The 25,525-nt window shown below is 41.0% G+C and overlaps 2 protein-coding genes across 4 annotated transcripts in view; one reads left to right on the top strand and one right to left on the bottom strand.

Moving 5' to 3' along the window:
* The window catches only part of bard1 (BRCA1 associated RING domain 1), a 51,944-nt gene that overhangs the window by 20,804 nt on the left and 5,615 nt on the right, over positions 1-25,525 (top strand). Inside the window, exon 11 of one of the 2 annotated variants that reach the window (XM_071460166.1) lies at positions 702-962. In XM_071460166.1, the coding sequence (XP_071316267.1) occupies positions 702-962 (261 nt within the window). Of the gene's footprint in view, positions 1-701; positions 3,520-25,525 lie in introns of those variants that run through there. The other variant, XM_071460093.1, reaches the window with a different exon arrangement.
* vwc2l (von Willebrand factor C domain containing 2 like) lies at positions 3,943-25,027 on the bottom strand. 2 transcript variants are annotated; one of them, XM_071460415.1, is made up of 5 exons: positions 24,368-25,008; positions 22,949-23,476; positions 18,047-18,145; positions 11,694-11,823; positions 3,943-6,821 (listed from the first exon to the last, which is right to left on the bottom strand). In XM_071460415.1, the coding sequence occupies exons 2-5, from the start codon at positions 23,360-23,362 to the stop codon at positions 6,670-6,672; spliced, it is 795 nt and encodes a 264-aa protein (XP_071316516.1). In that variant the 5' UTR covers positions 23,363-23,476; positions 24,368-25,008; the 3' UTR covers positions 3,943-6,669. The 2 variants fall into 2 exon arrangements, with proteins under 2 accessions (XP_071316516.1, XP_071316604.1); XM_071460503.1 differs by lacking the exon at positions 18,047-18,145 and having other exon boundaries at positions 24,368-25,027.

Raw genomic sequence — 25,525 nt, 5'->3', positions numbered from 1 at the left:
AAAACAGAGTTTGTTATAGTTTTACCTCTGTGCAGGCAGACAAGATAATAAACACATTCATTTCAGTATATTTAAGATGTACCCATTGTTGGTGTCTTCTGTTGTCTTTCTCCTTCAGTCAAATAAGAATGTCCAACAATAAAATGTTCTAGAAAAATAATAACAACATCAATCTTAATCACAAAAAAGTCAAAGAATCTTCTTACTGGAAACTCTTTAGAGAGCCAATTTACACCCCAAAACAGTTGAGTTCATTGATGCTGTGAATAGAACAGTCTCCAGTGGCCTAATTCACTGCTGCTTTAAACATCAATGCTAAGTGGTTCTGAGTTTGTCTGGAGAGCGGCGCTGATAAAAATGTCTTCTGGCTCTGCAGTAAAGAAGTAAATACAAAGCGTCCACACAGACTCTTGGTAATATGAGAGCCTAGATTCAGTCGCAAAGAAATTATTCAGCATTTAACTTCATCATAAACAATAGGGTAGACTTTAATCCTTCTGCCACAAGGACTGAGGTTTTATCCTTGTACTGGCACAGTGACTAACATTTTTAATGGAGGAAGATAATAGACACCAGGGCTTGTCTCTTCTAAGCCATGCTTTTGATGCGCAAGACAGTATTAGTTTAGACCAAGGTTGATGAAATCATCAAATTTCCACTAATGCTTGAATTCCCTCTTTCTGATTGTTCATCTTTTGTAGCTCCCACCGCTCTTCGATGGCTGTTTCTTCTTCCTTCTGGGATCCTTTAAGGCACCTACCAAAGACAAGCTCACCGAGCTGCTCCGGGAGGGAGGAGGTCAGCTCCTGAGCCGTCAGCCCAAGCCTGACAGCGATGTGACACAAACCCTGAACGCTGCTGCTTACCATGCCCTGCCAGGCTCCGACCAGGCGCTCTGCACCCAGTACATCATCTTTGACCCCCAAGGCCCTCACAAGCCAGCAGTGGTGAGACGAGGCAAGGTATGGTCGGCTCCCTCCACCTGGATTATTGACTGCATTGCAGCTTTCCGGCTCCTTCCTGTGCCAGACCCTCAAAAGTTGGTCTGAGGACTTTTTTAATAATGCGTGTTTTGCTTTTTAAATATGTGGAAATTAAGTGGATATGAATCACAAACAAAGACCAAAACAATAATGTAGCTCTTAAAATCTAAACTGTTTTTTGTTTATTTTCTTGACACATTTTCCATGGTGGAGGTTTTTGCCTTGTAGGGTAAAGAACACTGTCTATCTAGCATCTCAGAATCATACTAATTGGTTGCCCCATACCACTTTAATTGATTCCTTAATATGAAGGAGCTCATAACCATAAGTGATGGTTAGAAATTAGATTGAATGATAAGTTGCTCATTCTTCAGTTTGAAACATCCACATCAAATAGCCCCATCATCAAAGGGGCTAGTCATAAGTTTCCTCTGCAGCCGACCATGGTCACTTGACAAGAGCTTCGGCCATCATTGCTTTCACAAGATAAGGGTTTATAATACGCTGTATGAGCAGCGCTACATCTTCAGGTCAGATTGGAGGCTACTCTGAGTCGCTATCAGAAAATGATGAGACAGGCCGGGGCTAGCCGGTTAGCATGCTAACTTCAGTAGAAGAAAAGAGGTGATAGAGACAAGAGTTAACATTGGCGTTGATTTCGACCACTGAAGACAGCTCTCTGCAAGCAAATAAATAAAGTTTGATGCTGAACTCACAACGTTTTCTCTAGATTGGTAAGTAAACAGCTGTTAATACTGTTGGCTATGTTGCTACATAGCCAACAGCCAAGGAGATAGCCAAGGACATAGCAAATGACCTCTTTAAGCACATTTAAAACACTTTTCACTATTTCACAAATTTCAAGTTGATTCAACATTTTGTTAATTTGTTGTCTGCTGCAATATCTAACGAGTGGGTTTAAAGTAGAGTTTGCATTCCATAATCTGCATGGGTTTACCAGGAAGAGATAATTATCTAATTAACTAATTGAAAAGGCCTGTTTGATACAAATGGAGGGAGTGTGTTCTTGAAAGGATCGATAGACATTCAATATAAAGTATAGAAAAGGAAAAACAAAGCAATTAATTGTTCTGTCACAGCTCTGGCACTTGCTGTGAAGAAGTAGTGAAACTTTTCTTTAGGTGTGTGTGTGTGTGTGTGTGTGTGTGTGTGTGTGTGTGTATTCCCCAACACTGGTCTGCAGGTATGTGTGCTTTAAGAGGTCTTCTACTGGCCATCTCCCAAGATGGGATTCAATGGGATTAGTCAGGGATGCACCTAATTGCTATTGATTGCTATGTGCTGCATAAAATTGCTTCCCTTTTCTTGTCCACGCTGAGAGGTGGGAGAAGGCAATTAGCAGTGTGGACGAGATAGAAGCCCAGACTGCCTTGTAATGAAATAGAATGGAGGAATGAACCTGTGAGTAATGCCCTTGAACTCACTGAGCATTACAAAACCATTAAGAGCTGGTATCTTCTATTTTCTCTCAGACAGCTGTGAGCCAGGAAAATACTGTAATTGTATTTATTTGGAAATGTTCTGCTATAGTAAAGATTGCCTGGAGTTGTGCTGTGTCCCAGGTCAGCTGTAAAGTTTCGTGTCATGTATTGTATGTTGTATCTTGCGCGGTTTTAATACATAGAGAATGTGACTGAATTCAAGGGGATTCACTCAGTAGGTCGCCACACATCCTCTTAAGTTTCAGTTCAATTTCACCTCACATGCTGCCCCCATCATACATTCAGGTGCCAAGAAATGCTGTGCTTTTCACAGATCTTGTGTCCAGAACCATCAGCATAATCCCGAATGAACCAAAATGATGACCATAAAAAAAGAAATCCACACTCACTGTTGCCGAATCACACTTCTTTTCAGGTCTATTTAACAAAATAGTTTTTGTCTCGATGAATAATACACATTTCTTATTTATGTTTGTTTTTTTGTTTTTTTTTATACTCCACCTCAGATTTCAGAATACACATTATATGTTTGAGGATATTTACATATGAACAACATGGGGAGCACCAAGGGTTGTGTAACTTTTCAAATATGGACCCTTTGTCTCTTGTACAGTTCAGGGTCAAGCTGTGCGAGCATGTATTCATATACAATCAGAGATGCTTTTTGTTTTAAAAATTTCAAATTTGTTACAGAAATGATACTATAACACATTTGAGTGCCGCGTGAACAGACCCTTGGTGCCCCAGAAACTAATACAACTGATTGTATAATAACAGTGTTTCTCTCTTCCTATTTCAGATAGTACTCTGTGTTGGTTTTCAGGCACACTTTATGTAACAGTTTTGTTGCTGAAAAAAAAAAAACATAAGGGAGGAAAAAACAATCTTTCATAGTTTCCAGCTACAGTAAGTCGGTGTCTCTTGGAAAGAATGAGTGGTCTACCTTTACAAAATGCCCATGTACAAGCCTGCGGTTTGAATGATGAGGGGACAGATGGGTCATCTGAATAGACATTCACAGACAGACATAAAGACTCAAGTTTCTTGGCAGAAAATAAACAAAGACAAACTGTGCTGCTGATTTGTCCTTGAAACTGTCCAGCTTCACGTATTTGCAAGGGGAAATGTAATTCCCCCCATTTGCCCAGGCAGAGTCTCTCTCTGAGAATCATTTATGTGTGCCACATAAACACCTCTTCTGTTTAAAATACAGCCTATTCTTTCATGTAATGTACATCAGGCATCTACTGTTTGTTAATCCATGCGGATCCAGACTGATCCTCTTTAGTTCTCAATGAGAGCAATAAAGGTAATTTTCAATACAACTGTTTAAAGAATCCACCTACTCACAGTGCAGAGCAACATATGCATCAGTACAGTCCCGCTGCATGCCTGCATGTCATTTGCTGGAGTGAAAAAGATTCTTCCATGCTTTTCTATGACTGTACTACCTGCTCTGAATATGTGATTTGCTTATTTGATTTCATATCTCGCTCTTGTGTTTCTTTTTTTTTTTTTTTCCTTCCCACTAGCAGCCTGAATCACAGCTCAGCTCAGTTGAGCATGATCTTAGTCTGAATGGTTTGACTTTCTGTTGACACTACCACCTCAACATCTGCACTCCTACCTTCACATCCATTTGATGAAAGCAGCTTATAAAATTAAAGAGATAAGCAGCCATGGCTCCCCCCAAGTTAGCAAACCAAATGCAGTGTACCACAGAAGCTGTATCAGAACTATTATACAGTACAATGAGTAGCAATGTCACAACAATCAAAGATTATCTGTGTCTGCCATTTTTGCAGCTTCTCCCTTTACTTCCATCAAAACACAGTGTCTTTTTAGAGCAATCTGTGAATTCAAATCCATATTTGTAGCTGTGATTGAACTGTCCTTGTACTACTAATTCACCCTGCTGGCTGTTACTGGAATGCAACACAATGGCAAGTTTAGTTAGTTTAGTTTAGTACAGAGGAGTGCAAACAAAGTAGCACTTAAAGCAGTCTGGTCTGTCCATGCAGCATGAAGCCAAAGGCCATGCTTTGTGAATTTTATCTGCAACAGTAGCAATAAGGCATCAGTGGTGGCAGCAATGCCTCTGAGCCCTGTCACCTTGCACTCTCAGTCCAGTCTTTCTCTAATGCTGCCCAGAAAAGTAATTCCAATATATTTTGGGGGATACATGTATAGGCTGAAAAATTATGTGGCATTTAAAGTAATTAAGATGAATGAACCTCCTTTATTTATCCCAAAATGTCTGGAGCAGTGAGGCTGTGATTGATAAACCATAGATGTCAGTTTTGTTTTATGAGTCCACAGACCTCAAGCCGGATAGATGGGTTCTGTCGTTTCAAAACTGAAAGACACTAAATCACTGTAGCTAAATGATGAAAATGACTCACGCTCCATTTTTGCACCTAAGATTGGACTCCACCCACATTCTTTCACTTCTGTGATTCCTCCACCACCCAGGTGCTGCAGTTTAGGACCATGCAGCAGACTTTGTGAAAAGTGTGAGATTGTTCCAAAAATGAGTTTTAGTGCCTTTAAAGGTAATATAGCTCTTTAGTCATCGGTCTTTATCCTATGCTCATTTCTGTCTCATTACAGAGTGCCGGGAGCTGCTATTAAGCAGCCCATCCATCACAGCCCAGAAATGGGGTCTAAAAGGTTAACAGCAACGGATTTTCTAGAAATGGAATAAATTCTAGTGATGAATGGCATGGGCTTACTTGAATTCACCTTTGAATTAATGACTGGTATTTATCATCTCAAAAACATCATGTTTCAGGCCCTGGTTGGGTGCTTTTTCTTCTAGACTGGGCCACTTGAAGAGCACTGTGGTCTGGGAAAATATCGAAACAATACATTAACTTGTCTCGATCTTATAGCCCTGGCCTTTAGCCACACCACACTGGATGAGCTATTCTAACATATCAGGGAGGGGAGGGACTGAAAACTGATTAGATAATCTATAGCAGTGGGATAATGTAACTGCTTTGTATCTTAACAAGCCTTGTGGGTTTAAGTGCTTCACTGGGTGCAGACCAACATACTGTGCCTATGAGAATGTGGATGAATGGGGTGCTTGCGTATGTTCCGGTGAACAATGTGCATGTGAATGCTACTTAAAAGCATTTAGACGTGCAGATTCCCTGCTTTTGTTTGCCGGTTCTTGTTGAGTGTGCCCAGCATGCAGGCTGCGGCAGCGCCAAGCACCCAGCTGGAGGATTTATCAGAGAATACTCCTTGATTAAGGGAAATTAAAGCAGGCTGCTCTTGGCTCGCTAATTGCTTTGATAACAAGTTCAAGCAGTTAGCTAGTGGGAATATTTTGGAGGATATGGACCTCTGCGAGAAAACAATAACGACAATTAAGCCGGAAGGGACTGAACGAAGTTGTTGTTTTGATTCAGTGTTGCAGAATTTTATATCTACCCTTTTAAGTATTTGAATAACTACTTCTCATTGTTGCTGGCTTCCTGTCCTTCGGCTAATTCTATAGTACCAACTTACCTTGCCTGTGCTGCTATTATATAGAGATGTGACTCAAAACCACAGTATAATGATCAATAAAATCTCTGTCTTGGGGTTTTATAGCAGTTTATAAAATTGAGAGTAGCATCATCTAAGTGTTAAAGGTGACATCCCGCCATAGTGATAAAAATTCTTATGAAGACACAAACATTTATGTGTGATGTGCATTTTGTAAACAAGCTCTTAAGAGTGAAATTGTGAAACTCAAACACAGCTTTGCAGTGCTTTCACTGGTGTCAAACCTCATATGACAAAAAAAGCGCTGTTAAGTGTGCTTACGGTTTGTTTCCTGCTGTTGGATTTTTACAACACCTGCATGATTGTGACAGACAGACAAGCAGATGACATACATACAGAAATCAACATGAGCAATTCAGTATTGCCACTGGTTAGGAAAGAGTTCCAGGAGCTTAGAAACTTCTTGTGTGAGAGCAGCAAGTCAAGCGAGTCAACCTCTGAAAATATATAGGACGATTAAAACTGGAGGGTGGAAACAGCCATGAGACAAGTTCCGTCTTCTTCTCAGTGGCTAAATTTGTGTTTGTGTGAAGCTTGTGAGAGCATCTCCTTGACACTATGCTGTCTCAGGTAACTTAGGAATTGTGCTCCTGCCCTGTCAATCATACAAAATGGTGCAGTAGGCAGGGCCTTGCCTGAGCTTTCCCACCATCCCCGGTGGAGTCTCTTTATGCCAGCGACTGGCCGTTGAGGCACTCCCGCCGCAAGCACTGTGCCGGCTTCCACCAGTCTCCGTTGTGGCAGCGGCAGATGGTGCAGTCGTCCACCTTTACTTCAATTCCGGCTGGGATGATCGTTGTTCCAGCAAAGCAATTTGGACCTGCCACATGGGAAGGGGGAGAAAGACAGGAAAGAAGGAATGAGAATGACAAGAAATGGATGTGGCTCTCCTGAGAGCTTCTCTTTTCAGAGGGGCGGTGGAGTGATGCAGAGAGCTGCAGGGGAGTTAGGGGAGTCAGAGCAGACGTACAGATCTTTTCACGGGCATGCACCGATGGGCTTGTTTTTGCAACACTAAAGCGCTTTTGTTAGTCTCCCCTTCTCCCTCGACATGGAGCGCTTTGCATCCTAATGCACCGTGAGCAGAGAAGCCTGCCAGGCGCTGGCTTGGCAGTACAGAGAGGCTGGAGTACAGAGAGAGACAGAGGAAGAGAGAGAGAAAGCTGCTTTGAGAGGCAGTTGGGAGAATGGTGTTAATCACTTCAGTCTGTATGAAAAGGCCACAGAACTCCTTAGCAATTCCTTACAGAGTTTCTTTCTACACACATACACACACACACACATGCACGCACTGTACTGACTTCCAAAACAATGAAGATTAATTTTGACATCTGATTTATCCTTAAAACACTGTAGGATTTACTTGCATGGATCCCTTTTTGTTGAAAAGATTCCTTTAATTCTAAAACGTGTTTGATTGTGCGCCACTGGAACACCTCATAGCCATGTATTTGATCATCTCAGCAGATGGAGAGACAGATTAGCCGGGGTACATTTTAGGATCTGTACTCAAGGAAACAAAAAACGCTGTTACCTTTGAGAGAATGCAGAGCATTCATTATTGGTAAATACCACTGAATAGTATTATATCTAATTTGTTACTCCTTGCCTCGGGGTTATTTGCGGCTGTGTAACTTTTACTCTGCCCCCCGAGACAGAAGAGCCAGAAGGTGCCAGGAATTCGCCCCAGTTTTAATCATTTAAATGAAGCAATCATCAGCCCAATTGGTGTGACGGTGACTTTGGATTGCTCTCCGTAGTCAGCTCTGTAAAACCTGCCAGATTCAAGACTCCTCTATGAGGAGTCATAAAAGACTCATATGTCTCATAACTCTTGAAGACACAGTAGCTTTCACGAGCAGTATTCATGGACATCTTAGTGGATTTGATTTAGTGTGGGCTAAGTTAATGGTAGCAGTGTAAATGTGAAACAGTATGGTTAGTCGATCTGAAGACGCAGAGTACATTGGGACACAGGCCAGCTGCATGCAAATCTGTAGGCCTTTTTCACAGACATTTTGACATGTCACAGTAGAAAAAGGAAAGGTGTAATTAATAAAATAAAATAAAAAATAAAATAAACAATGGCTGAATTCCATTTAGCTGCTTGAGTTTCAGGGTGCTGGTATTATGCATGCTGCCTCATGAATACATATCAAAATGTAAGCTGTGAAACAGGCCTGTAAATGTTTTTATGGTAATGTAATGTAGGAAACTCAAAGCACTCGATTAAGTTCAGGTAAACAATATTAGTCTTGGTTAAATATTAAAAATGTCACATCATTTAACCAAGACATTGATGTTTATCTAACCTTAGCCAGGTGTTTTAATAGACAAACAGGGTTGGCAATAATGCCCAATATTGCCAAAGTGAAAATAAGGTGCAGAAGACCACAGATATCCATGTGAACCTGACAAAGAAAGCTATTGGCTACCTAGTATCCCTATCCTTTGCCTCAGCATAGATGAGTCCCATGCTTTACTCTGACCCGATAAAAGCCCTTTGATCTGAGCTTAGAGGAGACATTGTGAGCGCTTGCCAAGTCTTAACTCTCATTGATCTGCCTCTGGACGGCTGGCACAGGTTACAGGACAAACTCAGTAGAGGTTGATGAGGGTAGAGGGTGACTGGTGCTGCTGCCAAGTGTGATTGTTTATAGCCAGACAGATTCGGAGCCACAAGGACACAGTTTCAGCTACCTGTCACCGCTCGAAGGATACGCGGCCACTCGTCCAAGCCTGTGATCAATTCACAGCCAATAAAATTTAGTGAAGTCAGAAAATGTTTGTCCTGTGTCAAAACTGTCTCAGCACATCATATTCTCTCTGACTACAGATTAAGGAGTAAATGCATATTAGGACTCATTACAGTCTTCTTGGCTCAAATACAAATCTTGCCTGAAGGTAAGAAATTATTCATACAAATTCACCTGCCAAAAATCTTTAATTCAGGAAAAAAAAAAAAACCTTCAGCTTGTTCACAGAATCAGAATCTGAATACGTTACCCAACTGTAGCCAGCTCTGTGGCACTGCTTCTCAATGATACGTCTGTCAAAAAATCACAATGACAGCCCTCCTCTGGCAGATCTATAAATAGTTTAATCCGATTGCACTCAGAAGACGCTGCCCATTTTGAGACTACTACTTATCATTTTCATCATGAGAATTATACAATTACATGTATCCCCCGATGCATTTACAGTATGTAATTCACGATAACGATTAGAGCTGAATCAGTCGGACTCATTGAATGTGAAGCTCAGAGATAAGCACTCCCACTGGCTGTCTATTCCATTGTGTTGCCTACTGCTCTATGTTGCTGTTTTAAGGGACCAGCAAAAAATAGACCTAATAAAATGCTACATCCTTAGTTGGGACCCATAACCATTGATTTGGTTATTTGCAGGTAAAAATACACAAAGATTATGACCAGGCTACATTTACTTTACTTTTACTTTTAGATGTTCAAATGTGGTTAGGGCCTGCTTGAACTACAGTAATTAACCATATTCATCCCTATTTCAACCCAAGTATCTATGTGTTTTAACCTACAATTAATGGGAATTAATTAGCAATGTGCATAACATTCCCCAGTAACATTTCAGCACTTAGCAATTAAGCCAGCCCTTGAAAATCCCTACTGGTTTTGAAACTTAAACAACCAAAAAGCTCTTCTTTAACAGTCTCAGAGTGAGTGGGTTCTGCCAGACCTTTCACCCGTGATGGAACAGTGCAAATGCAGTGTGGAGATACTACCGCTGAACCTCCTACGCAGTAGAGATTGTCTGCAGATGCAACAGCCCCGTCAATCATGACACTGAGTAACCCAGCAGACATACAGTAATCCATACAGAATATGCCTCTTCACCCCTGGAACTAGACTGTCACATAAAATCTTGTGAAATCAGCATCTCTGAGTCACACAGTTTGGGTTTCGGATAAATGTTCCTCCACCATAAAAGGAGGATGTGACAATGAAACTAGAAACAACACTTTCATGGGTTTTATTTTTTAAATGTTAAGCTAATGGTTAGCTGCCAACAGTTCCAGAAACCTTTTCAGCTTTTAACTTGTCCAACAGTTTGGATTACGACCCATCTCAGGTTCAGCTGTACTTAAGATTGTTCTTGTGTGCATGTTTGCATGTTAGCATTTAGGGCAAAGTACAATTGTACAACATGGCTGTAAAATGAGAGATTTTTCAGTAAAAATGAAAAACATGTCACAATATAAAAGCTTGTGGTATGACTTAAATGACTGTGGTTAGCACAGGGTTGAAGCCTCCATAAACTACTAACTGTTGCCATTAGTACAGCATATCCATCTTGTTTTCCTTCCCTGGTAGGAAAACATATTTAGTGCAACAAACACGTTGGCATTTTAAAAGCACTGTGCTCATTTCACGTAATTATTTGACACCAGCACTTGCTGCAGATAAAGTAAAAGACAAATGGAGCACATTAGTGAACGTCTTCCTTTCACAGTTCCCTGTCCTTTGGCCAAAAATGAGAGCTTAACAGTATTCCTTCATTGTCCTCTCCCCCAGTCCTCAGCCATCCACTCCCATAGAGACTTATCTGGCTGCCAAAGCCTGACCAGGCGCCCTTGGGGAGCCTAGAAACGGCAGGCCTACCCTGAAATGCCAAGGGTGTCACTGTGTCCTGTCAGCCTGGATTAGCTCTCCCCTAGCAGCTTCAGCAGCCTTGTTAGTGTGGGTGTTTCTATGTGTGTATATGTGTTGAAATAAAAGACAGAAAGCAAGGGGGATGAAGAGGAAATTAGAGAAAGTGTGAAAAAAAAAAAAAACGTGGGTAGATGTGGTGAAATGGCCATTTAGTGTCCGCCTCAAACTAAATTCCTCTCTTTTTACTTATAAGTCAACCTCTGCTTGAAATGAAAAAAATATTTCAGGAAATTTATTTTGACTTCCTTCAAAAGGGGTACACATAAATAGTTTCTCCATTTTAAGCCTGGCACTTTACATAATGAGACAACTGAAAGCAGTAAACAACGCATCAGAGTACAACTTATTGTTTATCAGGTTCTGATTTGAGTTCCAGAAAACTTCTTTTGCCAGCTCTTCCAGTTCTCTAATTACCTGACGCTTTGATGTGAGTATTATGAAATGACAAAGTAAAAATCTTTGATTTTGAACAATGCAACACTCTGTTGTTTTATCTGTACTCTTATTTTTGACCCACAGACGCCCTTTACTGTTGATCACCCCAGCCAGGAACTCACTGCAGACAAGCAGTTACTGTACTTTTGTCATAAAGCTCCATCTGTCCCTCAGGATTGGTGCTGGCAAAGGGACGTCTCCCACCTCGCCTTGTAAATAGCCAATGAACCATTGGAATCCTATAATTCTAATTTAGGGATTGGCTGTGTGTGACAAGGGCACCAGGGCACCGTGAGATAAAAGGCTCTCCGAGGACCCATTAGTCTGTCCCACCATGCCTTTAATCGATGGGCTAATGTTTACTCTGCTTAGTGTGTCATTTATAATTAAAACTAGTACTGCTCATTAGTGTACAACGGGCCCAAGGTAATAATTTTAATTTATAAAACATCAATTACATCCTCATCCTCTAAAGGCGTGGTCATCAAATGGCAACACCACAGATAAACTTGCCATCATTGGTTTAATGAAAATTTAATGTGTGTTGAATTCCAGACGAGATGAGTGTTTACCGTTTTTACAGATGGGGCAGCACTGCTCCGGCTCATACACAGGGTTGACACACTCTGGGACGGCGCAGTCGGACACCACACAGTGCACCTCATTATTTGGTTCGCAGCGGCACCATTCACAGGGTGACGGCTGTGGGCAGAAGGGGGAGGAAAAACAGCGAATCGAGGTTAGATGATTCAGTAGGTTTCACCTTTATGTGTGTGTGTGTCTGCGTGTGTGTGTGTGCTCTCTACATGACTTACAACTGGTCAGTTGAAGACACAGTCTGCTCCTATCTGCATATTTGCTGATATGTTCCAATGAAAAATATTTCTTTTATAATATGCACCTCATACGGTCATGACAAACAAAGAAACAAGTCAATAAATTATTCACAAAGCGAGTTATTAGGCTCCTTGCATACTTAATAAACAGAGCCTGTAGCTGACTTTGAATAAAATCACTAGAAATAACTAATAGGGGGTTTTATAAAGTGGTGTTCATAATATTTAGTATTTTGGTGCATTCTGCTTTGGCCTGCCTCAGGAAACAGTTCAGAGGCTTATCTTACCACCTCTGCAACATGTAAATCAGTGCTATGCAGCTCTCTTTGCTGCTGCCTCTTTCTTAACTCTATCTTTACAAACTCTCTTGACCGGAAAATGAACTGTAATGCAATTACATGGAGTGGAAAAATACAGTTTTCAAATCATGAAAGGTCAACTGTTCATCACATTAGATTTTCTTTCTGCTCATCACAGTAAACAGTCTTTTGAGGGCCTCTCTCCACCGGTTCTGCTCTTTAAGGGACTCAGTACTCCATAACCTTAGAGGGTTAAAATCTTCCGTGATCATATTTTTTATTTTTATTTTTTTATTTTATTATTATTTTTTGTAGATCAATCGATGTGGAGAGCACTGACTGCAACTTCACAAAATGGTTCAGCTGAGTCATAATAAACTGAGTGAGTTATCCATTTAAGGGTTTGAAGTTCAAAACTTTCCCAAATTGGAGCAATCAATATTTAATGCATACCAATTTCTATTCAAAACCAACTTCTTTGTGAGCAAATGTTTGAAAATGACTCTTTGAGGAGATTAATAATGTGCCTCACTTTCAGGTATCAAATGCAGATGTGCACTGTAGCCTGTAACACATTTTTTAAAGGAACAGCCTGGCATTTTGAGAAATACACGTTTCTGCTCCTGAGAGTTAAATGAGAAGATTAACTCTCCCATCTGTATGGTAAATATGTATCTGTTGTTTTTACATGTAAACAAACAAGATACTATATAATGTGCTTATTAGTGAGCTTTAGATGTGCTGGAGGGCAGATTTTGTTACCCATGGTAGGAGCCAGGCTAGCTGTTTACCCCCTGTCCAGTCTTTATGCTAAGGTAAGCTAACTTGCTATTGGATACAGCTACAAATTTACAAATTCAGACATGTAAGTACTGTAGTTCTCAACTAGCTAACCCCTAAGAAGAAAGCAACTAAGTCTGTCTCTCAAAAATGATGAACCATGGCTTTAATTGATAGACATTGTACTTTGAAATGAATGACTTTGTTTTTCTCATTATGCCATCAACTGTCACAAATGCATTAGTTTGAGCAAGTCTGCTATATTTCCCACCACTAGTGACAAATTGAATTGTAGTAATGACAACAATAATTTTACTGTTCATAATCCTGTTTTGTGTAGAGATAGGTGAAAGAGCTATGGTAATACTGGATGCCTCAGTATGACTTTTATCAGCTTATTTTGCCACAATGCATTAAGTGGTACAAAAGGGGAAGTGTCAGGCTTGTATTTTTATTAGGATTCATGCAGTCTGGATGCACTGCAGCCACAAACTGGATAATAGCAACATTTAGAGATGGAGATGGATAAACAGTACAAAGGAAAACAAGTGCATAACCTATTTTCTAATTGTGGCCACACTTCCTTGTCTTAAAAAAGTATTCTGCTTGTGTAGAGTGACATCTCCTAAAGCTCCTGTGCAGATCAGACCAGAGAAAATTCAGGCACGAACCTAAGGCTCTTTCACTCCCTTTCATGCCAGTTTCTTTCCCTGCAGTAGAAAATGTTTAACACTGCCTCGACTGTTTTCAATTGATATGTCAGACAACTGCCCAGTGGGATTAAAAACTAGGATGTGGAACTATCTATGTGATATGATGTTTATAAGGGACACTGAAAATTGAGTCAGATTAAAGATCAGTTCGCTTCCAATTGAACAGATAAGTGCAAGAGCAGCGTTTACATGTGGAAATGTCTATGACTTGTTTGTGTCTTGGTATAAAAAGCCATGTTCTGTCTCTGCTTTAAAAGATTCACACTCCAAGTGATGTTGATGATAGATTTATTCATATTCACTGTGTCTGTTGCATATTTTAGAGTTGCCAGCCTCTGATGTAAAACCCATCTCAAGGCTTTTCTTTTTCAGTTGAAGCTGCACTTAACTGATAAAGGCTTTTAAGAAATATCCGTATAGATGACATCTGAACCTCTATAACTTGAACTACCTCTCATTAGAAATTCCTGTCAGAAATTCATCTCATATCTTACCTACACAAGTAGTCAACACCAGTCTGCTCACATAAACAAACCATGGCAAAAATATATCTCTTTCACAGTTAAACACCCTTACATTTACCCACCCTTCTGTCAGTTTGAGGGCTCATACAAAAACGTACCAATTAAACTGAATGATGTTGTCGCATACATATGGATGATGGACTATACGTTTTGTCAACCTGACAGGCTTAAGCTGTGGGGGCAGGCAAGGTGGAATTTGGGGTCAGTAGTGGAGCATGTAGGGCTGTGTCTGCCACATACGATCTGGATTAATGATGTAATGACTAAATTTCAGGATATGATTCTGCATGTGTCTCCAGTAGGGATAAATGGCTTGGTCTTAGGAACAGTAATTACACATGTAAAGCTGAGCAAGCTTTGCTGTCTGTTAGCTTTCCAGGCTGAGTGAAGATGAGGTACCCTAACCTGGGGCAACATACAAAAGCAATTACACCTTACTGTACATTGACACTGCCAGCAGCAGAAACCCAGCTTCAGTCAATTATGGTAGGTAATAATGAATATGTCTCATCAGGGAATTGAAGCAACACTAGTTTGCAATAATGAGAAGCATAATATGTGTTTATTCCAGTGTTTAAATGCACGTTCAAACTCACTGAGTGTGTGTACATGCACACCAGCATGATTAATGTGAGAATCCTGAATTGTTTGGCCATGTAAACATAATACTCTGGATTCTGGATAAACACTTATCCTGTTTGTGAGAACAATACTAGCTGGATTACTGTGACAGATGCAAGGACATGTAGACACCTTCTCCATCTTCCTGATCATGGAGCACCATGTGTGAAAACATGTCCTCAAGTTGAGTTATTTAGTAGTTAGTCAGTAAAACAAAAATTGTGATGATATGCTAAATTGAAAGTGAAACTCTGGATGCGGAGGATAAATTGGATTGCTGCTCTTGTCCCTTTATTACTGTTGATAAGATGGAGAAACTGAAACCAGAATGCAGCGGAGTCCTGGCACCCAGAGACAAAAATGGGCTCATTCTTAAATGCTGAAAGAGCTCAGTTTGTATAGAAATGAGAATGACTGGATGTGGAGAAGTCAGGCAGACCTGCACTGACGCAGACAATCAAACTTGCATGTTGCTGAAATAATATATAAAAGGATATGAATAACCACGTTTCTCATCTTCTATGAATACATTGTATCCACAGTATAATAAAAACAGGATAAGACTTAAGACTAGAAACTAGAATCTATGTAGACATAAATTCTCTCTAATAGTGCGTTTCCAACAAGGGTAAGCAAATCCAAAAAGAGCTAAAAACAGGATTTACACAGAATCCTGAACTGTGTGAACACCATGTCCTGGAGATGAGCAAAGCAGGCTTTGCAACAAAAGATTGCCAGTTTGAATCCCTGGATGGGCAGGAAGAAATGTGGATCTGGGAATGAACAATGAGTGAGCAGCACTTTCCCCTCCTTCGAAATTCATGCTAAGTTGCCCTTGAGAAATGCACCTAACCCTGCCTGCCCCCCTCACCCCTCCACTCCCGACTGCTCCCCAGGTGTTGGACCACAGCTGCACATTCTTCCTCTGTGTGTGTGTGTGGTCACTACTCATGGGTGGGTTAAATGCAGAGGTCAAATTTCCTGTGTGTGTGAACATACTTAGACAAATAAAGAATTAACCTGTAATAAAAGCAACAGGCTCAAAACATAATGTTCCTCTCCTTTACAGAACCTTTACTTTGCACAAGATGGCCGAGTCAATGCCAGTTAGGAGTACATTACTCTAAAACATAAAAATGGGGACAATTGGACACAGTTTCAGAAGAGTCTGTGTCTGGCACAGATAGACACACTACTCTCTTAGAGGATCGAGAGGGAGATAATTAGACATCATATAGAAGTCCTTAAAGTACACATTAGTGATGCATGACTAAATCTGCTAAACCTTTCATTTTTCTTAGCAAACGCATTGTCTCAAACAGTGGCTGCTGGGAAATTGTAGGAATAAACTGGAATTAAACTCAACATAGGAATTAACATATATTATTCATTTGGTTTGAGGCGATGCAGTCAATGCTTAGAATAAATGTGAGCCAGAAATGACAAAGCTGAGACTTCGCTTTTGTTGTTCCTGGCTAACGTTCATTTTTATGATTGTAGAAGTGATAAGGAATGGGCAGCTGGCTTTTGGACAAACTGTATGCAACACTGAGAGTCATTTAGCGGTGTTTCTTGATCTCACAGGTACCACTTCATCCATGCGGTATTAATGTACAAACAAGAGGACTGGCTATGAGACACTGGTATCACACACAGGCCTTTAACATTAAGTCATTTCAAAGCTGAAGTGGTATTTCTATGTATAAATCTGCCACATTGACCAGTGATGCAGCTCAGGTAGAAGCCTGTCATCGCAGACGCCTCATAGACAGAAGTATATTAAAACTGTAATTTGAAAAAGAAAACTACTCCATATACTTATGACACATTGCAGGTTCTTTCAATGTATTCAGCGGTGCCTGGTGCTTTCAGTGCATCCTTTTGTGTGAGGTCTGCTGTGAAGAGGATCAGTCACGCCTTAGCCCAGGCTCACAAAAGAAAATGGAGCACCAGCACTGAATTTAGACGTGCTGCCAGATGTTTTGCTGAAGAAAAGTCTCCTGTTGTCCCCCATCTTATTGGCTGGCTTTTAGAGTCAATCGGTTGTCATGCCTTTCTATCATGCCCAGAGACAAATGGAGACGGGGCAGGGAAGCAATGAATAGTCAAATAACCTTCATCTGGGGCAAATGGTAATGTCAAATACTTTGAGGCTGGACAACAGGGTCACGGGAAACTCACCAATGCGGTTAGTAGGAGTGACGGGAATGGATTGACAGTCAAACTGCATGCTGCCGTTGTCCAAGTCAAAACAATATTTTACCAGTGGTCAGGGAATGCAGAGAGAGAGAGGAGTTAAGACTTGTGAATGAGAGGAGCTGGATGCTAAAAACATTGGTGATATTTATACAGGGGTACTTTAAGTTCAAGTTAAAACCAGAAAAAAAGTACTTGTCTGAAAATTCTTTGTGGCCTAATTGTTTGCACTTAATAATTTCTTATAATTAGGACCCTTTTTGCTTCTGGCAAATTGGACAGGAAAATCAATTTGAGCAATCATTTTTACAGATTTTATGGCTGTTTTTTTCTCATAGGTGTCAGTGCCGAAAAGCAGTCACTAATTACTGTTGTGTGCGATGTGTAGACTGTGTGTGGGCATGCTGTTTCAAATCAATTATTTTCATTGTCTGCACATGTGCTTTCACAGTGCATTTTTGTAATTATGGTACATGACGTTCTGCAAAGACCTCTGTTGTATTGAGAGGACAATTAAAAGTTGCAAAAAAACAGACATCATAAAAAAGCATTTTCTATCATTTGTATTTATTACAGGTGAATAATGTGTTTTTCTCTGACAATGAAATTGCCTTAACATTTAAGAGCTTCTCCTTCACTGCACTCCCCTGGACAGATTAGTACACGTCTCATGGGGATTTAAGGAAGGTAAGTAAAAATAGTGTTAAGGCTGTGTGTTATAGCAGTTATATTACTTGCAAGTTAATCAGTTTACACTAGTTGCTTCTAAATGGGAAAGGTAGTCTGATGGCTGAAATCTACTGAATGTACCATTATCACTGAAAATGCTGGAGCCCTCCCCCCTTTCTCAACTCTGTATCCTTTCCCAAGGGCGGATCGCAGGAAGCACGGACGGGATTGTTCACATTTGAGTTCACATCCCAGCCCTAGCCTGACGATCTGGGATCTGAACTCACCCTATATCTCCTGGTTCTTGATTGTAGCTGCGCTGAGGCCAGAGGCACGCCGGCAGCCATGCTGGGCGGGCTGGTCCCTTCCTCATCTGATGGGGAACCCTGTAGGTGAAACACCTACCAAGGTTGAGTGGCATGACTCTCTTACAGGGCAACAAAACAAAATAATAGAAAATGCACCCACTGGAAGTAAATCTGCACCTGCAAAGTCTACATCAGTATAAACCCTATGTTGCTAAAAGTAAATAGTTAAGTGGAACTTAATGACTGACCTATTGCATGATGTAATTTATTTTCAGCATAATGAAACTAGAAAGTTAATCAAGTGTTATTTGATTCCAAACTATGAATAGCTACATAATTTCCCCATTCAAACTTAGATACCCAATCATCCCAGAAGCTCCAAACTGACCACTTCTCCTTTGTTATCTTTCTGAGATGCTGTGCACTTCTCCATCATCTCTTACTGAATATAAATGCAAACGTCTGCATAGTGCAGCACTGAAGGAAATGCCAATGAGGCCCACACCAAAGGTTAACCTGTCGGCATCTCTAAACAGGGGTCTGTATCCCAGATACTGGCGGCCTTTGATTTCCTTGAACACTGCAGGGTACCAAACCTTTCATGTCCTCACTGAAAAGAGTCTACCTCCACACTGGATGTGGACAAAGACATTAGAGTTACTTGTGTGGTCTTAGATGGGGGGGTTGATAATCCAGCACCAAAGATTTCCTTTCTCCTTATTTCTGTCCTGTCATTTTCACCAAGACAATCTGTAAGAACAAATGAACATCTTTTTTTTCCCCCCATCAAGTATGAAGAAGTGTCCTTCCCTCTAAATTGCCTCTAGTCAAGGTTAGCATGAGGTGCAGTATTGATGGACTTGATCTCACATTAAACTGTGTGGCTTATGCACACACAGCAGCCCTTACACAATCTGTGGGCTTGCATCCCAATGCAGGACTGAGTTTGATGCTGTCTAACATGCAAACACACCAATCAGCACAGATTAAGTACAAAGATTTTAAACAGGCCGATCCCACACACCCATCATTAACAGTAACACTACCTCACTTCCATGCTGATGTGCCAACACATAATGCAGAGCTGCAAATAACAATTATTTTTCATTATCAGGTGCCTTATGATTATTTTTGATTAATCAACTAATGATTTAATATAAAACATGTTAATCACAATCTTTAAAAGCCCAAGGTATTATCTTGAAACTGCCTGTTTTGTCCAACTAACAGTTAAAATCCCAAAGACATCCCATTTGCAATAATGCAAAACACAAAAGCAACAATCTGACAGGTTGGAACATGTAATATTTGTTGTTTATGCTTGATTAATGACTAAAATGATTAATTGCATTTCTAAATTGTTGATTCACTATTATGTTGATTGACTAATCAGTTAATCAACCATTTATTTTTGCACAAGCGTAATGACCCCTAGAGGCATAAAAATCCTTGTTGACACTGGAAAACCAGAGTGTTACGACTTTCCCTTCATCTGGCTGAATGTACTGGAGGCAGATTTATGACAGTGAAATAATTAATGGATGGACAATAACTAATCACCAAATGGTTGTTTTGGTGTTGTCTGATCCCTCAAAAATTGTATTTCCACAGATAAACTGTCTGTCAGAATGGTTAATAATGATGCTTGTCTAAAGCTTATTTGGCATAACTCACTGTGTAGCCCCCTGACTGCTTCAATTTGCTCCAGTGACATGACATGCTAATATTCCCAGGTGTGACATGTTCCAACATCTCCCAGCAGAGGTTTCTTTGCCTCACCTTGAAGTCATTGTGAATGCAAACTGAAACAAACATAGGACAAATTACTGGATGTTCTGCAGGAGCAAATACAGTCTTTCCTCATACTGATGACTTACTTAATCAGGTTGTGATTTTTATGTAAGGCATAATTTACTTTGGGACCCCTTAAGTTTGTGGGAGTCATTGGAGAATGGTTAAACCCACAATTAAACATATTCATATCAGTCAAAACTGCAATGAGATTTTAAATTAAAAGAGGTTTTGATGACTGTTTAGATTTCCAGTCAGATTTTGATGCAGTTTATGATAAATAAAACTTGTAAACAGGCATTTGCCTTCAACAGAGCAGCCCAGATTCATGTTACTCCTTTACTATTAATTGTCAGTTTTTATATTTTTGTTAAATAACCAGAATAATTATCTTTCCCTAACTTTAAAGCTGCATTAATCAATATTTCTATATGAATAGTGTGTGAAATAACTAATTCTAACTAACTTAAGAAAATTCACTGCAGCTACCCTCCACAGAACGCCCACAGAGTGCTCCACAGAACATTTTAGCAGCTGATACTATTGGTTTTACTGTCTGCAACTTTACTGTTTTCGTTCACTGGCAATGCTCTCATGAACCTCATCTCAAGCCGTATCAGACGGCAGTGTGTGAAAATTCTCTTTTAAACCAACCACACACTGCCTGTGCAATACCAAACAGCAGACTGACAAAGCCAGGGAATAGCTAGCGAACATAGCGGAGCATTTAGCTGCTAAAGAGCCGAGTATTTCCCCAAGGCTTGGTAGAGACCAAAAACAGAGCTAAAAGGAAAGTGACTATAAGCAACCAGAAACACAACTCTAAATGAATTCTAATGTTGCTGTGCGTGTGCTGGACTCCTTTGTAAATAAGCAACTGTTTGCTAACACATTTGTCCATATGCGGTATATTAGCAAGTTGTTGAATATTGGTTTTGAATATTTTGTACATATAAACTAAATACGTGTAATGCCTCATATGATTTTTTGTACAAATGTTAACAGCTTCAATTAGCACAAAGTTAAGTAATTGCTAACAAATTGTCTGTTGTTATTTTTAGGTGAATCTCTTATTTTAAAAAAAATTATGGGCAAAGTTTCGACAAAGCTCCAACATGCTTGTTGGCATGTAGACTATGAATAAGTGATTTCCTCAATAAATGATAGTATATCGCATATAATGTCATATCTGTTTCATTTGTTTCTTATTTGGGTTTACACAGTACATTATGGTATCTCTATGGCACTTAACAATACTGCTGAACACTGTTACCAACTGTGCTAATTAATCTTGGAAATGCTTTTGAAAGGTTAGTTTAAAGTATTCATTTAGTTCTGGAGTACCGATTATCACTTAAAAACAGCTAACAATTGCTGCTTCACTCATTATGGTGGTCTGGCAACACTTAACAGGTATTTGCTTAGAACAAGCATTATTTCAAGTTGGCTGCACACACAATGAAACATGCTCTTGTTTACTGACTTATCAACATACACCTTTGTACTCCTGATTGGAAGAACTTATTTTTAACAGAGCTGTCACTGGTCTTTGCTCCCAGTTTTTTGATATGCGGAAAAAAAACTTGGTGGCTGTTTGTCTATGAAATTGTCTATCCACTGTTATTGCCATCATATAACAAGTTTGCTGGTTTGTCTCTCCCAGCAAATATTGGGCTCACTAGATATAGGTGTTCTTCATCTGACCTTATGTTATAACATGTAATTGTTAAATTCAGGGCAAGATTAATTCAATTGTGTTACAGTCATGAAAAACTGAGAGGCTCCAACCTACCTGAATACTCTTAATTCAAATCTCTACAGTAGACTCAAAAAATAATTAGGGATTCCAAGGTTTTCCTTGGGGTGACACAATTATAATGCATGTACTATTCAGTACATATGTGCACAGACACAACCAAACACCATGATTAACCATAGAGCTATCCCGCTGTTTAGGCTGCATTGTGTCATATTATATTTCAGTCACTTACAGCCCCGATCCACTTGTGAGAAATTTGAATGGCGAGGTTTCCTCATGGGCAGCAACAGTTTAAACACAGACCATAGTTGTCATGCCTATCGTGTCATTTCTAATCAAGCAGCACTGTCATGCTCCATAACAGCTTCTGAGACGCTGCTCTGATTGGTAGAGAGTAGTGCTGGATCTGCCAGCAGTGACTCAGTGTCCACAAATCAAAGCACTGAAATACCATTATAGTATCTATCAGTTTAGTAATGCTGGGTGAATGTTCAGCTGATGGTGCAGGGAGTTGGGGGGTGGAGGGCATCACTCTGGGAGGCAGCCATCTTTGTGCCCTTGGCCAATAAACACATTTTCATGATGCTTTTACAGTATGCCAAGAACCAATATAACACACCAACTGAAAAAATACAAAATAAAACATATATTTATCACACAAACTGAAAGCCTCGCTGACTCAAACCATAACAACTGCCCACCACTGGTCAATGCTGCTGTTGTGCTGTATTTTGTTATTTTTAAGCAGTACTTTAATTTTTAAATGCTACATATCACAAAGACGATTGTCACCAACAAATTGCAAGAGCAAAAGCAGTGTGAAGGTGCTTCATGTACTTCATTATACCTGGCCTTTGTTCCTATGAGACATGGTGCTACCATCATGACATTAGACTCTGCATTGTCTTTTAAACTTGAACATAGCATAGTACAGGAATAGCCTGCCATTCCATGGCAAACTGCCATGGAAGATGTTTGCTTTAGTGGCATCCAGACTTTAATCAGAATGATTCACTAATGTGACTGACGGAGTCTATCTGGCAAAATCAGACCATCAGTTGGGCTTTATCTGAGGAGTTCAATTGTGTTCTTTTAAAGTATTTTTCCCACCACTGTACCATTAAAAAAAAGATAAATTCTCCTCCTATGAGACAGGAAATGGAGTGCACATTGGAAATGTTGATGGCACACTTTATTCAATGCTAGAATCTGGCCGTGACTTGGGTTTTTGAAAGCTGACGTGCACCTGAACCAGCTAATTCAATGGATAAATGCAAGCAATAAAGCCGGTCTGATCTATGTTGGACCTCGTCGCACAAGTCAGGTCTTACCTTGAATTCTTCCAGGATTTTGTACGTTTTCCCCCGGTACTCGCAAAAGTTTTTAACCTCCTTGCACTCGGGGCAGCATCCATTGTGTTCCACTTTGGTGCACTTGGGATGCAGTTTGGGGCACTCGGGCTGGTCGCACACAGGCCCGTCCTCCGTGCACACGCACGGACAGTTCGAGTGTCCCGGGTAGAAGCGCTCCCCGAGTTTGTAGACGAAGCCACTGTCGTCCACGCATCCTTTTCCCCGGTAGTCATCGAAGACGATGTTTTCAGCGGCGGTCCGTTCCGCGTCGTCCGCGGCGTAATCCTCGGGGTTACCCACCGTGGCCGGAGACACGGCGCTCAGGGCCAGCAGGAGGACGAAGGCGGGCGAGAGGAGAGGCCCCATCCTTCGCCGCAGCATCGATATCCACATTCAACAAGATTGTGTGGATGTCATCCTTAGGCTCCCGGTATCCTCTCCGGATCCGTCCTGCGCTTCATTATCATCATCATCATCACCATCATCATCATCACTTGAGGAAATGGGCTGCAGTGAAACAAATAAGAGATGGTGTGATGGATGCTGACTGTGCTGCTGTTGTTCTGCACATCCTCAAAAACCATTAAACCTCACCCTCCCAGGACTTTCCCCTTTTTGCTTAAGCATATGTGTGTTTGATTTGCTGTGTCCTACTGCTGAAGCCAATCGTCTTCACAGGGATAATTCAAGTTTATTTCATTGTTTCTCTCTCTCCAGAGACAAATGAGATTCCCCAGTGCGGTTTACTCAACAGGCTAATGTCATTACTCTTGAAAGGAAACCTTTATTAACACAGGAAGCGTGTAGTCTGCATGTGCGCTGGTGTGTGTGTGGTGCGCAAGGATGCTCAGACAGCCTGCAAATGATCTTCTTCGTGCAAAGTCTCAGCAATAGCTGAACGTCAAACAACAGAGGAAAAGGTTAAAACATCCATTATCTGAAGTGGGTGGAGTGTAGGTAATTCTTCACAGTATTCTTCTCCATATTCAGTAAAACCCAGCCTATTAGCTATCTTTGTGCAATTTCAAACTCTGTGGGAGCGACTGGAGACAACAGGTAGCTATTAGTCTGTATCAGATTCCCTTGAAGCCATCAATTATAGCTACAAATCACTGCCTTAACATTGGGTTTACAGCAACCTGTTCTTACTAAATCAGCCGTGTAACATGCAAATGTCCCGAGTCATTGTTAAATGCGCAACGATTTAACCCAAAATGCATTTCCTCATTCGGAAGGGGGAAACACGGAGCAAAAATCCAGACACTTCACCAATATCTAGGCCTGGCTTGAGATAAATATTCTCTCTCAGCTTGGAACCCAAGTGCTGCACATCTTGACAGATCAATTGAAATGCCCGTGACAACGGGGATGTAAATTAAGCGACAGGGCAAAACTCACCGCGTTGGAATAGCTTGATATCCACTTAGTGTGAAGCCAGAGAGCCCAGCACATACAGGGCTGTGGAGGTTTAGCCTTTTGGAAACTTCACTTTATCCACAGGGTAAATTCACCAGGCTCCACAAGACACTATAATCCTCCCCCTCGGTCGTGATGATGGGTTTAAAACCAATTAAACACCAGCCTTTTGGAGATACGGTTCCCCCTTTTCCAGTGCAACGAAAAGCACATCCACGTAAAAGTAGGTCTGCTTCATGGTTATCCTCATCGGACTCACCTTTTTTGAGACAATATCACAGTTCACGTCCAGAGGCACGCGGTGCGGGGAGAGAGCGAGAAAAACAGCCAGGGACAAATCCTGTGCAGCATTTCCCGAGAATCCGGAGTCAATTCAATATTTCCCAACGGTGCAGGTGAATGTTAGAAAGCAGCAGTCAGTCTTGTTGCACGTATGCGTGAAGCCAGTACATCCAGCGGTTGCAAGAAAAATAACAATAAAAAAAATCCCGATGGGTAGAAGTGAAGGAGTATAAAAAAAAATGAAACCATTGGGCTTTGAGGCTGGTCGTTACGTGATTCTCGGTTTTCGCCAGAGGTCGCATTCACCGTCAGTAGGCGAGACTGAGCAGGGAGCGCTCCGACTTTCAGCACCTTGGAGAGCGACTGTCTCCTGCGTTCTGCACTGAGCAGAGCAGAGCGCCCCCCTCCTTGTCCCCCGACCCCTGCTCCCCCACTCTCTCTCTCTCTCTCTCTTTCTCTCTCTCTCTCTCTCTCTCTCACTCACAGACAAAACAATGCCCACGTCCCACGATCCGAGGACAACTCTGACTGCATTTGTGGAACTGCTCCTGCAAGAGTTAGAGGCTGAAATAAAGTCAGACGACGAGATAAGTGGCCAGTGGTCAAGAAGGTTCCTGGGGGGGGGGGGGGGGGGGGGGGGGGGGGGGGGGGCAGCTGGTAAATTGAGGAGGTGGGTTAGATTTGTCAGCTGTGTCTGAGTGCCTTTTTAATGTCATCATCCGTGTGTGTGTGTGTGTGTGTTCCAGCGCGTGCCAGCGTGTCTTCACACATGACCTGCAGCATGTTTCCCAGAGTCACTCATTATCTGCGGCACAGTTTACAGAAACCCATTTGTATTCTGTGGTGCAACGCAAAAAA

The sequence above is a fragment of the Trachinotus anak genome, unplaced genomic scaffold (genome assembly GCF_046630095.1).
Source record: "Trachinotus anak isolate AG129_WGS33_773 ecotype Australia unplaced genomic scaffold, CSIRO_AGI_Tana_v1 ptg000001l, whole genome shotgun sequence".
In the NCBI taxonomy this organism is placed as follows: Eukaryota; Metazoa; Chordata; class Actinopteri; order Carangiformes; family Carangidae; genus Trachinotus; species Trachinotus anak.
Note: the sequence above shows the minus strand (reverse complement) of the source record. Positions and strands in the feature narration are given on the sequence as shown.

What these genes read in the sequence shown, in the direction of transcription:
- vwc2l (XM_071460415.1), bottom strand. Translation starts at nt 23,362, where the DNA reads ATGTGGATATCGATGCTGCGGCGAAGGATGGGGCCTCTCCTCTCGCCC. An exon ending in AAATCCTGGAAGAATTCAAG is followed by an intron (nt 18,146 to 22,948) that starts GTAAGACCTGAC and finishes TTTCACCTACAG; the next exon opens with GGTTCCCCATCAGATGAGGA. An exon ending in CAAGAACCAGGAGATATAGG is followed by an intron (nt 11,824 to 18,046) that starts GTGAGTTCAGAT and finishes TTCTGCCCACAG; the next exon opens with CCGTCACCCTGTGAATGGTG.